The following is a 17,820-nucleotide window of genomic DNA, read 5'->3' as shown; positions in this document are numbered from 1 at the left end:
AAATTTCAAAAATAAAAATAGATACCAATAATGCCATTGCCCATTGAATAACATATACAGCCTGCCTGTGCCCATTAAATATACAGTAGCCATTGTAAAAATTTGCTCTGCATAACCAATTATTATCACACAATACCGGTGTATTCAATGAAATACTTCACTCACCTCATGATGCTGATGTCCCGCTGTGATGATATGTCCCGCCTCCTATGACACACGGCACAGTGATTCCTATCATTGGATCACTGTACCAGAGGAGGTGGGACATCGCTATGTGGCTGCTTGCCATAACAAGGAGGAGGTGGGACATCGTTGCAGAGCGGCAGGAGGGGGAGGAAGGGGAATCGTAAGATAGCCCTGCATTACATTAGAACGTGAGGAGGGGGGATGGTGCAGTGCACGCTGCGCGGCAAACTGACACAGAGGGAGGGGAAACTCAGGGGCGCTGGGCCATTCACGAGCGTCACCCAGCGGCATGGCCCCGCCCCTTTTTCTCCTCCATTTCAGGCAAATTTTTCACTGACTCGAGTATAAGCCGAGGCGGCTTTTTTCAGCTCAAAAAGTGGGCTGAAAAACTAGGCTTATACTTGAGTATATACAGTATTATTTCACTGATACATTGAGGTTTTATGTGCAATGAAATCTCTGGTTATTTCAATGTAAAGAGCAGAACGTATTTATGGATATTACTACTGTAATGTGGTGAACTAGGACTGAAGTATAAAGACCCATTCAGAGATAACCGTCATCTCTGTTGGTCACTGGATGACCTTAGGCAAGTCAGTATTTGTAAGCTTCAGCTCCTTATAGAATTATAATGAATGTAAAGCAAGATAATCACATACATAGCTTTGGTCTCATTAAAGAAATAACAGAATTTGGCTTTTCTACTTGAAGGAATGTTATATGTCCCAGTGAACTCATATCCAGTCATTTCCCGAGTTATATGGAATTAATAATAATAGCAATAGCAATAGCAATAGCAGTAGACTTATATACCGCTTCATAGGCCTTTCAGGCCTCTCTAAGCGGTTTACAGAGAGTCAGCATATTGCCCCCAACAATCTGGGTCCTCATTTTACCCACCTCGGAAGGATGGAAGGCTGAGTCAACCCTGAGCCGGTGAGATTTGAACCGCTGAACTGCTGATCTAGCAGTAGCCTGCAGTGCTGCATTTAACCACTGCGCCACCATAAACTGGTGGGACAACAAATAGACAAAGTAATAGAAAAGGGAGAACCTTCCTTCTCTTTGTCCCCCCCCCCCCCCCATGAGAAGGAAGGACTCACTGGAGAAGAGCCTAATGGTGGGAACAATAGAGGGCAAAAGAAGAAGGGGATAGCAGAGAATGAGGTGGCTGGATGGAGTCACTGAAGCAGTAGGCGTGAGTTTAAATGGACTCCAGAGGATGGCAGAGGACAGGAAGGCCTGGAGGAACGTTGTCCATGGAGTCGCGATGGGTCAGACACTACTGAGCAACTAACAACAACAAAAGTGCTCTAGGACTTTAGAATTCAAATAGACAGTCACTTGCCACAAAACACTCCAGACTTAACAATTGTTGATAAGAAAGACAATAAAGTCTGGATAGTGGATTTGCAGAATAAAGAGAAAAAGACCTGTAAATAGATGCAGAACTGTGGTGAAAGAATGCCAAGATATTACCAATGGTGACAAGTACCTTGGATGCAGTCCCAAAACTTCTGGAACACCACTTTGAACACCATCCGCATTGACAAAATCACCATCAGTCAATTCCAAAGGGCAGCTTTACTTGGGACAGCTTACTTCCTTTGATGATACCTCTAGAACAGGGTGTCAAACTCACCGTGTCACGTGAATATATCACAACGTTTCTCCCTCCGTGGATCTGGGGTGGGCATGGCCTGCTTGTGACACATTCAGTCCATGGGCCGCCAGTTTGACACCCCTGAGCTAGAAAGCAGGAGACTTATGAGTTCAAGTCCTACCTTAACCATGAAAGGCAGCTGAATGATTTTGGACCAGTTTTAGGCTAACCCACCTTACAGGATTGTTGTGGGGGAAATCGGAAGGTGTGTTAGATGTATTTGTCACCTTGAGTTATTTGTAAAAATAATAAAGGTGGGATGCAAATAAATAAAAACTATCAAAGAGCATATATCTTAGAACTTTGGGTTTTTATCCGTCTATCAGCACAACTGTCAGGTCAGCAGTCTTTACCATGATTGTGATTCCTACTGAACCAGACTGAGAGACCATTTAAAGGCTCAGGAACCCTTTGCAGGCGTTATGGCTTAATTAGCTGATTAGAGTGGGACAATTTGAGCCTAGAATATGGCACCTTTTCACAATATTCTAATTTTCTGAGATGGTGGATTTGGTGTTTTCATGAGCTGTAAGCCATAATCATCACAATTCTGACAAATCACAGCTTGGACTATCTTGCTTTGCACATAATGAGTCTATCTCATATATTAGTTTCACCTTTTAAGTTGCATTACTGAAATAAATGAACTTTTGCATGATATTCTAATTATTTGAGTTTCACCTGCGTAGGCAAATGTTACAGATAAAAGTCTAAAAAATTAGATCTGAGGTTTGCTGTCTTAGTTCTCCTCTACTCTCATCTCTGACATTCTGAGGTTAAAGTGACCAGACTGTAGAGGACCTGATGATAACCAGTTGAAAAAGAAAGCGTTGCTAGCAGGATGTTATATACATAGACTCTTCACAATTATGTGTTTAGATGTAGTCACATTTTCTTCTGATCAAAAAAGATATTTTCGGGATTGTAAGCCTCATGCAGTAAGATGTTGGAGGTTTTGATGTAGTTAGGTCAACTAGAATTATCCTGACTTACTGAACGTTGGTCTCAGTAGATTGTGGAAAGATAATTTAGCTGTGCACTTTGCTATAATCTGTCAGATCTAAATTTGTAATTATTATTTTTTTCAATATTGAAGTAATTTGAAAGAAAAGGTCTAAAGCAGTGGTTCTCAACCTGTGGGTCGGGACCCCTTTGGGGGGTCGAACAACCTTTTCACAGGGGGTCGCCTAAGACCATCGGAAAACTCATATTTTTGAAAAAATACCAAATACATAAAATAAGTTTATGGTTGGGGGTCACCACAACATGAGGAACTGTATTAAAAGGTCACGGCATCAGGAAGGTTGAGACCCACTGGTCTAAAGCATAATAGACTTAAGCAAGTCTACAATTCGGTTCCACCACAAAACCGCGTTCGACTAAAGCGCACTCGATGAAACCGCGTAGCTGACGTCATCACAGCGCGACAACAGCGTGGAGAAAAACACGCTGTAAACGCTAAAGCTAAAATTAACCCCTAAACCTAACCCCCTAAACCTAATCCTAAACCTAACCCTTAACCTAACGCTAAACCTAATCCTTAACCTAACGCTAAACCTAATCCTAATCCTTAACCTAATGCTAAACCTAACCCTTAACCTAAACCTAACTCTAACCCTTAACCTAACCCTAAACCTAACTCTTAACCTAACCCTAAACCTAACCCTTACCTTAACTTGAATCGGCTTGCTTTCAAAGCGCTATTTAAAGCGCCCTTTTTTCTCCGCGGTCGATGTCGCCCTGCTGATGATGTCAGTGACGCGGTTTAATCGGGCGCGCTTTAGTGGAGCGCGGTTTTGTCGTGCCACGTACAATTCAGTTTTTCTTCACCTCTTCTTAGAATACTGCAAGGCTCTGTTAGTGGCAAGGATTTTGCATTTGCTTCAGTACTGCTTTCCTCTTATCAGGTTTTTTTTTTTAACCAAAAGTTCTTGGCCAGATTGTATTCCTTTGTATATTCAAATGTTGGGATTATGACTTCAGCAGTCAAGGCAAGACATACACATCATGTGCTGTGTGTTTAAAAGGTCCATGTGGTTGCTTTGGAAAATGTAAGGTGGCCTAAACTTATCTTTTAAGGACAACTCTTTCATCAAGAGTTCGCTTTTTCTACTTGTGGGGAGGATGACAACAAAAACACTATAGCATTTTTTTTTAATGTCCATGATATGTAGCAAAATAATTCTAGTAAGAAATGGAGGGTGTAAGAATATATACAAACAACAACTTCACCACTCTTGAGGGGCTACAGTTTAATTTGACGATCTGAAACTTCATCTTCTCAAACATCCACTTTCCAGCCAAGGGTCATTTGTGGTGAAAAGCGGCATTAATTAAAACTTTGTATATATTGCACATTAATTTCCTGAACCAAATTATAGGGGGGAAAAAAGTTTTTTTTTTCCTGAAGATTGCACTATATAAATGTATTTTATTTTCCAGCATGTAGATGTAGCAGCTTTGCTTATAAAGTATAATGCGTGTGTAAATGCTACAGACAAATGGGCTTTCACACCTTTGCATGAAGCATCCCAGAAAGGAAGGACACAGCTTTGTGCCTTATTATTGGCCCATGGAGCTGATCCTACTCTGAAAAACCAGGAAGGACAAACGCCATTAGACCTAGTCACCGTAAGTGATGGGAATTTTTTGAGAAGTTTGTATTAAGCTTCAGTTGCTGGCTGCTGACCAGGGCCTCAGATTTGAGGGTTTTAAAGCACGTAGTTATCGTTGCGGACTACCAACTCGAGCAAAGGACAGCAACTCCACAAATCTCATTGAAGATGGGCATAAGGAATGGAAGTTTAGCTTTTGTAAGTTCAGCGAGGGATTACAGAAGCAATTATGTGTTTTCAACATTCAAAACTAGTCCGTGACCCCAGAAACCACATTTAAAATAACCAGCCATACTTGGTTTGTTGGAATTTGAGCAACCTATATGTTCCAAGATCCATGTTTCCTGGGCTATATATATGACTTGGGAATCATTAAAGATGCGCAAAATCCATTGATCCATAAACTGTATTTTCAAGAGAACTTCATAATATTCAGTCCCCTTTGGACCATGCTGCTCCTGGGGATTTCAGCAGTTTCCGGAAGTAAATCCAATAAAACCAGAAGCAATTTGAGGTAGTCCAGCCATGGTGTTTTAGTTTGAAACACCATTCTTGCCGTATATATGAATAATGTGGTTTTATATTTTAAATTGTTTTTGAATTACAATTTATGAATTAAAATATCCCAAGGCCCATAAATGTAAGTGTAACAGGTTGTTTTTAGGAAGTATTTTAACTACGTGAAACATTTTTTTTTTGTTTCGAGATGTAATATGTCTTATATCTGTAAACTGTATATGCCATGAGTATACCATGAATAATGTAAATACATTCAGTTAAGTCCAAAATCGCCCATTCATTGTTACGCTTAAATTAGAACTGTTGTGTATTTAGCTGTATCCCGTAAGCATTTAGTGATTTTAAAATGCTATCCTACAATTGGATACTCAGAAATATGTTCCTTTGAATACAGCAGGGCACTCACCCAGGTAAGTGAGTATAGAATTGTAGGTTACACGTGCAGCATTTTAATCTTTAAGCCTGTGAGAGGTAGGTTAGAAAGCAAGTTACGTTCAAGTTTGTAGCAGGAAATAGATTTTAATCAGACACTTAAACAAGTAGAACTCAGTCTTGGCCTCGGAGTTACCATACTCAAGGAACCTCTGGGGAGAGTATCTGAAATGACATTGTAAGTAACAAAAAGAAAATTAGAGTAATTCAACTAAAGCACTTTTTATTTAATTGACTTGCATGTATTTGTGACTATTTTAACAAAATGTTTTTTGTTTTTTTAAATTTCCAGGCAGATGATGTTAGCGCACTCTTGGCAGCTGCCATGCCACTTTCTGTCTTACCATCTTGTTATAAGCCTCAGGTTATAAATGTGTCTCAGAATACAGGAACATCAGCTGATTCACTTTCTTCCATTCCGCCCAGTCCATCTAATTTGTCAGCTGCCAGTAGTCTGGACAGCTTGTCCGGTAGCTTCTCCGAACTCTCAGTTGTTAATACAAACAGTGCTGAAGGAGCCGCTAGTTTGGAAAAGAAAGAAGGTGAGCCTGGCATTTTCTACTGGGTCAGCTTTTAAGTTGCTAAACAAAGGGCAGTATAACTTAGTTATGCATTAAGACTAACATCTAATGATGATCTCACTATGTTTCTCCATCACAGATTCATATTTGGTATACTTTTAATACAGAATCATAGAATTTGAAGGGACTGTTAGTCCAACCGCTTGCTCTATGCAAGAATCCAAATTAAAGCATATTTAAGTGATCACATAAATAATCATCTGTGGGTTAAATGTATCTATGTTTGAGTTGAAGCTTACACAAGTGGGCAACCATAAAACTGATTTGTTCAATTTGTAATATCTTAAGATTTGAGGAGCCTGGTGTATCTTTCCTGGAAAAAATTAGCATCCCGAAAGCAATTAATTGTGGGCTTAAACATATTATGTTAACTGTAGGATTTCCCATGGAATCCTACATTCTACACAAAAAAGTGTTTTAATGTGTACACTATACACTGGATGTATAGTGAAGATAAGATTTAAGAAAATACTAAAATGTTTAATTTGGCTAAATAGAATTTTAAGTGGAAGATAAGGTCACTTTGTACTTTAAAAGTATATTTCAATATGGTAGTTTTATGAAAATATTGCATTGGTTATTCTTGTAGTGAACATATATGCCTGTAGCATGATAGAATAACTTTCAGTTCAATTTCTATGTAGCTAATAATTACTTTCATATTTAGTTCTCAATGTAGATTTTAGCATCAATCAATTTGTGAGAAATCTTGGACTTGAACATTTGATTGACATACTTGAAAGAGAGCAGGTAAGTAACCATCTTGGTTTGGAAACCAAGTAAACAATAAATTTCAAGGGAAACAATTACGAAATCATTGATTTAAATTTTAGCTTGGGAGAATGTTTTGTAAGCAGGATTTGTGGAGATTGATTATATCTTGAGTTTCAAAGAGCTAAGTTGAAATACTAAGGAACACATACCAGCTTTCCCTCATTAATGTCTCTAAAATATTTCTTAAACTAATATAAGGTACATTTTAGAGAATTGATTTTGCCTGCAAATTATTTTTGCTAACTTCAGGAAATATAATGATATAAATACTGATTCACCTATAATAATTAGTAATTACCCCAATAATTCAGTGGTGCTAACCTGAAAGATTTGTAACAAATGTTTTTATTTTGAGTCCACCAGTGTTTTACTAATGAAATTAATCTGTTGATTGAGATAAAAAGGATTATGCAAGAAGCTTCCAGATTTTCAGCATCTAAGGCATGGGTGTCAAACTTGATTAATGTCACGTGACATTTCGTGACCTTTTTTCCTTTGTGGAGCCGGGATGGGCATGGCCTGCACATGACGCCATCCAGGCTGCCAGTTTGACACCCCTATTCTAAGGCATCATTTTTGCCTCAATTCATTACTCATTTATTTTGGAATTATGATCTGGTATAATTCTCTCCCTCTTTCTTTGTAATATGGCAAAACAGAGTTCCCAATTTACAATAAAATACATTGATACCGTCCTTCACATTATATGGTTAGTTTGGGTATAGCTGTTTTACATATGAAGAGGTAGCATGCATATCTGAGTTTCAGTTGTATAGCTACAAACCTTGCATGGCTTGTTGCATCTTAACAAAGCCTTTGTGTGAAAGATTTGAAATGTGTAATAACGCTTCATTTCCTAGCATCTCGAACTATTTGATTTAAATTAAATTTTAAACACAAATATTAAAAAATTGGTGATAACGATAGTAAAACAATAAGAGAAGTAAAATATCTCTTCATCAAGCAGTGAGCTGTCACATATTTTCTTAAATGCATTTTAAAGGAAAAAAGATTTATTTTCAAATGCAGAATATATTTCAATGGTTAAGAAAAACTTTAAGAAATTGTGATCGGATAATCCTTTTTGATAACCTAGGTTTTTTTTTTAAGTGAACTTGAATCAGATGAAGGTTTTTGTTATTAACATGGCAAAATTATTTCACTCTTGTTTCTAAGCATTACATAACAATATGGCTTCTATCAAAACATCACTTTATTAGTTGAAATGCAAAAATCTAACCACACCTTTTTGGCAATCTATTGAATTTTTAATTAATAATTTTAATATTTAATAATTCCTTTTCTTTGCAGATAACATTGGATGTACTTGTTGAAATGGGGCACAGAGAATTAAAGGAAATTGGAATTAATGCTTATGGTCATAGACACAAAATAATAAAAGGAGTTGAGAGGCTGATCTCTGGACAGCAAGGTATGTTATAATAAGTAAAACATTTAAGCTATATTTTATGCATTTCTGTAGCTCAAAAATTGTAATGTTTCCATTTTCATTTATTTTAGTCACCAAAAAAAAGTGAATGAATCAGACAGTAGGTCTAAAATGTACTCAAGATGTAATGTTGTCGTTTCTCTTAGGTCTTAATACATATCTAACGTTGAATACTTCGGGTAGTGGAACAATCCTTATAGATCTCTCTCCAGATGATAAAGAGTTTCAGTCGGTGGAGGATGAGGTACATTATTGATGTATATCCTTAAATACTTAAACATTATGTCTATAGCATTAGTTAAATCTATTGCTATGAAATGCAATAATGTAACTGTAATTTTCCTGGCACGATGATTCAGCAATTAATGCTGACCTGCTGTACTTTGGAACAATTAGTCATAATTTCACATTGCTGTTTTCTACTCTTCAAACCCAAGGGCGGTTTACAATGTATTATAATCATAATTATGGCAATACCGTGTTTCCTCAAAAATATGACAGGGTCTTATTTTCTTTTGACCCCTGAAATAAGCACTTGGCCTTATTTTCAGAGAGGTCTTATTATTTTTGAGGTGCAGGAGGTGGCGAGCGTGGTCACCTCATGGCTGCTGCTGTGTTGCAATATTTTCAGGGAGGGCTTATTTTAGTGCATGCGCTCAAAAGCCCAATTGAGCTTATTATCGGGGGAGGACTTATTTTCGGTAAAACAGGATAGTAAATTATCTTTCGAGAGTTTGGTGGTGTGGCTAAGGTATCCAACTAGAAACCCTTAAGAATAAAACATTGAATAGAAGAAAAAAATCTTTTAAAATAATACGCAGTAGTTGCATACTACAGTATAGTAAGCAGTACTTCCAAAGAATTAATTGAAATGAGGACTAATGTAAATTTCATCCATCAACAACCTTCTTCAAATGAGATTATATGAATCTGCATTTGAGAGTCTACAAAATAAGTCAATACCAATTAACATAACTCCGATATGAAGAAATTATTTCCAGACAATAGTTTTATTCAGCTGACTTACATTCCGGTGTTTTGATTTAGATTTTATTTATATATTTATCTGTGTACATTTTAACATTAAGATGCAAAGCACTGTACGAGAACACAGAGATGGCGGCCACGCTGGTGGGATTTTCAACAGATACAACATCTTAAAGGTAATGTGTAGGTAGCTCTGGTACCCTTGTGAGTAATTTTCAAAGCTGAAAGGGGTTAGTAGTGGCTTCTAAACAGTGCATTGTTTTTAAACAAATTTGGGATTTGAAGTCTTCAGCTAAATTGATAACAGTGATTGATGTTCTAGTTGAAGTTATTCTGTATTGATGATTTTTTTTCTTAACGTTATTTATTATTTACTTACTATAATTTCATTTGAATGTGTGGTTTCAACTTTTATGCATGTTCTCATTCTGTCACTATTATTTCTGAAAAATATAAACATAATCAGTTCAAATGCAAATAATAGGTGCTTCAAAATAGGTAGTTCTCAACTTAGCACCAATCACTTATGAGCCGAGGTGGCGCAGTGGTTAAATGCAGCACTGCAGGCTACTGCTAGATCAGCAGTTCAGCGGTTCAAATCTCACCGGCTCAGGGTTGACTCAGCCTTCCATCCTTCCGAGGTGGGTGAAATGAGGACCCAGATTGTTGGGGGCAATATGCTGACTCTCTGTAAACCGCTTAGAGAGGGCTGAAAGCCCTATGAAGCGGTATATAAGTCTACTGCTATTGCTATATTGCTATAGTGTCTGTTTTACATTATGACCGACTCCCCAAAAGCTACCACACTTACAGCTTTGTTCTGAAATTACAACATGCCCCCAAGGTCACAAGACTGCAGTTGGGGTGCCCAATCATGTTGGGGACTATCTATAGTTAACATTTTTACAGTTAAATAAGGTTTCGGATTATCAAGGAGTCTATAAAAAGAAAGTTTATCTTACCATTTATTTTAGGAAGAATAATTATCTGTTTATTCCATGTTAATTGTACAGTGCAAATGATATCAGAAGGTATGGAAGAACATTGACTGAAATTTTGGATTTTCCCCCCCCCTTCTAGATACAAAAAGTATGTAACAAAAAGCTTTGGGAAAGATACACTCATAGGAGGAAAGAGGTTACTGAAGAGAACCATAATCATGCTAATGAAAGGATGTTGTTTCATGGTATTTCATTTTTGTCTAAAAGTTATATTGCATTTCTTCAGATGATTTCAGTATATTGTTCAGATGATTTCAGCATATCGTTAGAAATTCTGATCACTGTATATACAAGATACTTATTGACTTTTAACTAATAATTGATTAATTGGTATAGTAAAAGAGTTCCTGTGCAAATCAGTCAAAATCTTATTAGTGAATTTCCAGAGTATGTAATCTATAAATACATACCATATGTACATTGATTCAAAATAACCAGACTGTAATGACATATCTCAGGCACAAAAGGCATTGTGAGATGGGGGGGGGGAAGTTGTCAGACCTTACTCTATTGTGTTTACATAACAAATCCAGGCTAATTCCCTGATTAGCCCCTCTGTCTGACTTGAAAGGTTTCTCTCCAACAATATAACAGTGTGTGTGTGTGTGTGTACATACATACATATTAATCTCCGAGCCGAGGTGGCGCAGTGGTTAAATGCAGCACTGCAGGCTACTTCAGCTGACTGCAGTTCGGCTGTTCAAATCTCACCGGCTCAGGGTTGACTCAGCCTTCCATCCTTCCGAGGTGGGTAAAATGAGGACCCGGATTGTTGTTGGGGGCAATATGCTGACTCTGTAAACTGCTTAGAGAGGGCTGAAAGCCCTATGAAGCGGTATATAAGTCCAACTGCTATTGCTATTAATCTCAAAGCATGATGGGCATTTCCATTATATGCAACACGGCATAAAACTGAATGTTTAGTGATTGTGTATGCCTAATTTAGAGTCAGATGTTGGTTCTGTGGTACAGTCAAAGATTTACAGACCTTAAACCAAACTTGTCTCTGATGCACTAAATCAGTGCTGGTTAAGGAACATGTACATTAGTCTTCATGTCAGAATTAGTTGTAACCCAATTAGATGTCTTATTTCATACCAGAATCCTTACCAGATTACCACCACACCACACCACACACCACCCACACACAATCCCAATATTTAATTGAGTCACAATTCTTTTCTGGGCTAGATGTTTTTCTGCATAAGTGGCAGAAACTGAATGTATAAACATGGAAAATATACTTCTATTCGAAAGAATATAAAGCCCACTTTCTGTTTTATTTTCAGGCTCTCCTTTTGTAAATGCAATTATTCACAAAGGCTTTGATGAGAGGCATGCTTACATTGGAGGAATGTTTGGAGCAGGAATTTATTTTGCTGAAAATTCTTCCAAAAGCAACCAGTACGTCTACGGTATTGGTGGCGGCACAGGTTGCCCCATTCACAAAGACAGGTCCTGTTACATCTGCCATAGGTACGTTATATTTATTTTTATGGCTACAGGCTCCTCTTCAGAGAATCTTACTTGGCACACAGATTCAGTGGGTCTAAACAAATAAAATAACAGGAAAAACCAAACACACCGGTGTATAATAGGCAGCACCTGGCTGAACAGTAAGTTGCTGTAAGAAGGATCTAGGTGTCTTAATGAACATCCGTTTAATGAGTTAGCAATGTGCTATAGCTGCCAAAAAAGCCAGTGCAGTTCCGGGTTCCATCAACCTGGGACCAAGGATAGCATCTAGATCACGGTAAATGATAGTACTGCTTTATACTGCACTGGTATGATTATACTTGGAATACTGCATCCAGTTTTGTATTGCCACGATACAAAAAAGACGCTGAGATTGTTTAGTCTAACAAAGAAAAGGACTAGGGGTGACATGATAAGAGTCTTTCAATATTTGAGGGGCTATCAGAAGAGTTAACTATTCTCCAAAGTACCTTGGGGCAAGAAAGAAGTAACAGATGGAAGATGAATAAAGAGAGACCCAACCTAGAATTAAGCAGAAATTTCCTGACAGAACAATTAATGAGTGACACAGTTTGCCTCCAGTAGTTGTGTGTGTTACTTCACTGGAGGTGTCAGGTGCTCCTTCGTTTAATAATCAAGAAAGAAACCACTCAACTCCATGCTTTAGAATTAAGTGTACTTTTACTAATTACAAACGACGAGAAGCAAAGCAAAGCTGAGTCTGAGTAAAAAAGCGCGAAAGCAATAGATATCATGTATAATTCAATCCCCTCCCCTTGGCACCCCAGTTTCATAGTCCCATAATAATTCAGCCATCCGTCAGGTGGGAGATGTCTTCAAAATTCCATCATCAGGTTGGAATGCCGGACAGTTGTCCTTGGCGGGAAACTCCCTTCTTCCACATGCGCAGAGAGATGGACAGAATAACTCCCAACAATACTCCTCCAGTACATTATGATTCCCCACCCAAATACCATGCCCCCCCTCCCCGTTTCAATGGCAGCCGAAAAGCGGTAGCGAAGCAGAGGCTGACAGGAGGTTTCCCAGAACAATGTCTCTACTATAGGATTAGTTGAATGGAAAGAGAAAGGCATCGTTTTAATTGAGTAAAATAATGTTTAGATTTTACCCAGAGTCTTTACTAAGTGATCCTGTACTCAAGGAGCTCACTTGGCATAGGTTGGACGTGAGACGTGCTGTCCGCATCTATGTTACGAGGACTATAGACGTTCCGAATCCTCGTTTGTATCGTATCATCCTGGGTCGCTGGGCTGCAAGGCATCATCTTCCACCATTGGACGTTGGTTGCGGTCCTGCGTCAAGATAGCCTATGAGCCTCAGGGCAGGGCTGTACCAGGTCGCGTGACGGCACACTCAACAAGGAGTGCTGCCACTTCTGCAGCGTGGGCGACCCAAGTGTCCATCATTGACATTTGCAAAGCGGCTACGTGGGCTTCTCCCACAGCATTCGTCAGAAATTATAAAATTGACACCTTTGCCTCAGCCTCCTTTGGAAGAAGAGTTTTGCAAAAAAATTGCCGAGGCTCCGGACAATCTGGGCAATTCCCGCCCTGGGACACAACAGCTTGGGTATGTCCCATGCTTGGACTCTCCAAGCAGCGCACAGGAGAAAGACCGTCGGTTTACCAGAACAGTCGTTCTCCGGGCGCTGCGGGAGAGTCCAAACCCACCCAGGGTCGTCTGAGGTGTTCAAGACCTTTACCTGTCAATTGACTATGGAGCGGGCGTCCCACAACGGGTACATCTTCGTTTTTAAACTGATCTCAATGAGGCAAAGGGAGGCGTGGTCAAAAGAAAAATTCACTCAGTCCTAGGGCAGATAGACTTCGCTAACCCATGCTTGGACTCTCCCGCAGCGCCCAGAGAACGACCGTTCAGGCAAGCCAACGGTCTTTCTCACTAGATTTATTTATTTTTACACGTTTACTAATGAAATGCTTCTCTTGTTTAATATAGGCAGTTGCTTTTTTGCCGAGTAACTCTGGGTAAATCATTCCTACAGTTCAGTGCCATGAAAATGGCTCATTCTCCACCAGGACACCATTCAGTTACTGGACGGCCTAGCGTGAATGGGCTAGCTTTAGCCGAATACGTCATCTACAGAGGAGAGCAGGTAGTGTATTTAAGAGTTTTATTTTGCAAATATTAGAATGTTCAACATTCGTTCATCTAGATCAGTGTTTCTCAACCTTGGCAACTTGAAGATGTCTGGACTTCCAACTCCCAGAATTCCCCAGCCAGCGAATGCTGGCTGGGGAATTCTGGGAGTTGAAAGTCCAGACATCTTCAAGTTGCCAAGGTTGAGAAACACTGATCTAGAAACTGAATATTATGAAGAAGCCTCCCTTTGAAACATATCAAATGTCTTTAATGTGGATACTGGACGTTGTATTCACGTCAATAAATTTTGCACATCTAATAAACTACATGTTTTCCTTAAATGTATGAAGATCCGTTCAAAACTCTTTTATTTTGCTTTGTTCAGCAAGAAAAGGTTTAGCGTCATTCTTTTGGTCCCCCAGGATGTTGCCTGTTAGCAGTAAACATGCCTTTTTAAAAAATGAAATGAGAGTGTGTATATGTTACAAAACAAAGTACAGGTATTTTTTAGAACTTCTCTGGGTCCCACAGGTATTTTTAGAAAATAAAAATGATAGCAATAGCAGTTAGACTTATATACCACTTCATAGGGCTTTCAGCCCTCTCCAAGTAGTTTACAGAGTCAGCATATTGCCCCCAACAACAATCCGGGTCCTCATTTCACCCACCTCGGAAGGATGGAAGGCTGAGTCAACCTTTGAGCCGGTGAGATTAAAACCCCCGAACTGCAGAACTGCAGTCAGCTGAAGTAGCCTGCAGTGCTGCATTTAACCACTGCGCCACCTCAGCTCATCCGAGGCTAGTAGCTTATTTGAAAATATTACCCTAAAAGATAAGCTCAGATTTTAATTCATTACTTCTTCTTATAAACCACTGAGAGCCTGCCTAGAGTAGAATAGCATAAAAAGCATGGAAATAAATAACAATTAAATAAAAAGGGGTCAGTGGAAAGAATTTTGGGAATTACTTTAGTTACTTGCAGATATTCTCTATAGCCGGGATGGCGAACCTATGGCACGCTTGCCACAAGTAGCACACAGAGCCATTTGTCAGGGCACGTGAGGTGTTGCCCTGTCAGTTGGCGAGCACGCATGTGCACGCTGACCAGTTGACTTCGGCCTTCTTTTGAGGACATTTTTCGCCCTCCCCAGGCTCCAGAGGCTTTATAGGAGCCTGGGGAGGGCAAAAACAAACCCCGCCACCACCCCCCGGAGGCTTCAGGAGTTTCCCTGAAAACTCCGGAGTGCAAAAAACTGGCCCTATGGGCCAACTGGAAATTCAGGAACAGATTTCCGGCTTGCTTGTAGGGCCAGGTTTCCCTGAAGGCTCTGGAGAGCAAAAAGCAGCCCTCCAGACAAATTGGAAGTCCATTCCTGAATTTCCAGTTTGCCTGTAGGGCTGGTTTTTTGCACTCCGGAGGCTTTAGGGAAGCTCCGGAGGGCCTCCGAGGGGCGCGGGGAGGGGCTGTTTTCACCTTCCCCGGGCTCATATAAAGCCTCTGGAGCCTGGGGAAGGCGAAAAAAGCTTGCCAAAAATGGTGCGGGGGAGCACTGGTCATACGCACATGTGCGCTGGGGTCATGCGCATTGCATTATGGGTGTGGTGCACCCGGCCATGACACCACCACCCCGTGCTCCTCCCGCTTTTGGCACGTGAGCCAAAAAAGGATCGCCATCACTGCTCTATAGTAGTCATTTTGACCATGGGCCCTTTCATGGCAATCATTTTGTGAATATACCGTGTTATCTTTCAAAATTGCAGATATCCCCATTGGACCAAAACTAATGGGGACTTTTGGCAGTCATATGGTAGTCTCTTACTTTCAGTAGAGTTTATTTCAACATAAAATCTTAAACTTAACTTAAGTTACTATAACAATTCTATTTCTTCATTCAAAACTTGTTCTCTCTCTCTCTCCCTCCCTCTCCCTCTCTCTCTCTCTCTTCCCCCCCTCTCTCCACACACACATATACATATTTGGCTTCACAGTCTGTAATATTTTGACCACCAATATTTTATCTTTCAGGCCTATCCAGAATATTTGATTACCTACCAGATTGTAAAGCCTGAAATTGCCACAGAAGCTTGAAGCTCCAGCTATTTTACAAAGGTCAAATTTAGCAGTAATCTTAATTGCTAATATATATATACACGTATATCCTCCCCTCTCCCCTGTTCCCCATCTTGCTGGTAGAAAATGTGAATAAAATCTTAACATTTTTGACAGATGAAGCTTTAATAACTGTATAGTACATTTTCTACAAAATTCAGAAACTTTTTCAGCACTTTAAGAGATCTCATTCCAGGTGACGCTGGTTTGTCTGTACTGAATTATAAAACAGATATTAACTTGAACTTTTGTTTTCTATTTGCCATTTCAGTGAAAACTAACAAAATTGTTGCTATACGGGAACTCATTTTATTAAAACTGTGTTCTTTAAAACACTACATTTACACAGAGAACGGTTGCGTTTGTAAAACTGTAAATAAGATATTTTCTACTAGCCTGATATTTATTTGCATTGTATTTGTAAAATAAGTGTTTTAAAACTACAGTACATGGAAAACCTATAAACTTCACATCCCCATCTGCATTTCATCACAAGCAGCTGTGAAAAGGGCAGCTTCAGTTTCTTGCATATTAAGCAGCAGCATTCTTCAGTTAGTTTAAAGGAGGAATGTGTATTCCAGTAGTTTGTTCCTAAATTGTGCGTATTCCTGAGGAATCTAGTCAACATTCCAGTTGTTCATCACATTGATCACTACTTAAATATATATTTTGGATGGGTGTAAGTTAGCTAATCGTTTGTCTAAAGTAGGGAAACCTGATTCACATTAAAACAGGATATTTAAGAGTGAACAAGCATATGTTCCTGATTTCTGTTTAGATATAATGGCACTATAAAATCAAAATGGATCTTTTGCAAGTAAGACAAAGGTGGGAAAGGGGTATCCACGTCCTTAGAACACTGAAAACTTTTTCACACACCCTCTTCTAAAATGTAATCTCCTTATTCCTTTAGTTCAATCAATATTTTTTTTCATCTTATAGGTTCATCCGTAATATATATCTGTATGTATAATTCAATTTTTTCCATTGATCCAATTTTAAATGAGCAATTAATTGAAGTTCTTCAACTTTTTAAGACCATGTTCCATGATGTGCTTTTAATTATACATCATTATTGGGGCGTTTTTTTAAAAAAAAAAAAGTTGCCAAGAGTGCTTAAATTGTCTGGTTCATACAGTATGGTATCTTAGATTTGAGTCTTAAATAATTGCTGTGCACGTGAAGTCAGTGCATGGATGGTTATAAAATCATGTGAAAAATATAGTAAACATCACTTTGTTGTGATCACTGCTGGATAAAGGACAGTTCAGTTGAATAAAAGAGGTCTTTTGCACCACCGCATGCTTTCTATTCACTAGCTTAGCCAAATACCTGAACAAGTATTCATGCAAACTCTGCTAACTATGATTTAAGCATTAAAAACTATTTTTTTCATTATTGAAAACATTTCATTCTTTGTGAATGATTATTTAATGTGATTGTAAATTATTGTGATATTGGTAGCATTTTAAATGGTACCACGGGATTGGTTAGAATGTTTTTTTTAATTTTGCATGGCATACCTATTTTTCAGAAGGCAGAATGTGTAATGATTTTGATTGTGTTGAGTAGAGGTGAGCTTCCAGCCTCCTGTGCAATTAGAGGTTTATTCATCTTGAAAGTGTCTTACCTGTATTGTATCGCTTTCTTCACCATTCAACCTAAATAAACTTCATTCACAAGCTTTCTGGTAGCATGTATTATGATTGTAAGTTGTTATTACAATTAATACAACCGAGGTATTATTTAACATGTAGTTATTAATATTTGTTTCCTATTATATGGGTGTTTTTGACCCTGACCACATGTCTAAAATCACCCTGATTTTTGGAGCGCTTCCACAAGGTTCATTCAACTCCAATATCTATTTCTCTCATGCAGCACATAATGTACTCTCTGCCATGT

At 38.8% G+C, this 17,820-nt stretch overlaps 1 protein-coding gene across 2 annotated transcripts in view; it reads left to right on the top strand.

The window, feature by feature from the left end:
• The window catches only part of TNKS2 (tankyrase 2), a 41,786-nt gene extending 24,187 nt beyond the window's left edge, over nt 1-17,599 (top strand). The window contains exons 18-27 of one of the 2 annotated variants that reach the window (XM_087702248.1): nt 4,292-4,480; nt 5,708-5,957; nt 6,664-6,746; nt 8,082-8,202; nt 8,367-8,464; nt 9,309-9,383; nt 10,288-10,393; nt 11,498-11,684; nt 13,662-13,818; nt 15,832-17,599. In XM_087702248.1, coding sequence (XP_087558374.1) covers nt 4,292-4,480; nt 5,708-5,957; nt 6,664-6,746; nt 8,082-8,202; nt 8,367-8,464; nt 9,309-9,383; nt 10,288-10,393; nt 11,498-11,684; nt 13,662-13,818; nt 15,832-15,894 — 1,329 coding nt within the window. In that variant the 3' untranslated portion in view covers nt 15,895-17,599. The remainder of the gene's footprint in view (nt 1-4,291; nt 4,481-5,707; nt 5,958-6,663; nt 6,747-8,081; nt 8,203-8,366; nt 8,465-9,308; nt 9,384-10,287; nt 10,394-11,497; nt 11,685-13,661; nt 13,819-15,831) is intronic. The other variant, XM_087702249.1, reaches the window with a different exon arrangement.
• Nucleotides 17,600-17,820: the final 221 nt, after the last annotated feature.

This window comes from Thamnophis sirtalis, unplaced genomic scaffold (assembly GCF_051295495.1).
Source record: "Thamnophis sirtalis isolate CommonGarterSnake01/CBP01778 unplaced genomic scaffold, rThaSir2_p1.2 scaffold_15, whole genome shotgun sequence".
Lineage (NCBI taxonomy): Eukaryota > Metazoa > Chordata > Lepidosauria > Squamata > Natricidae > Thamnophis > Thamnophis sirtalis.
This window is presented reverse-complemented; position numbering and strand designations above follow the sequence as displayed.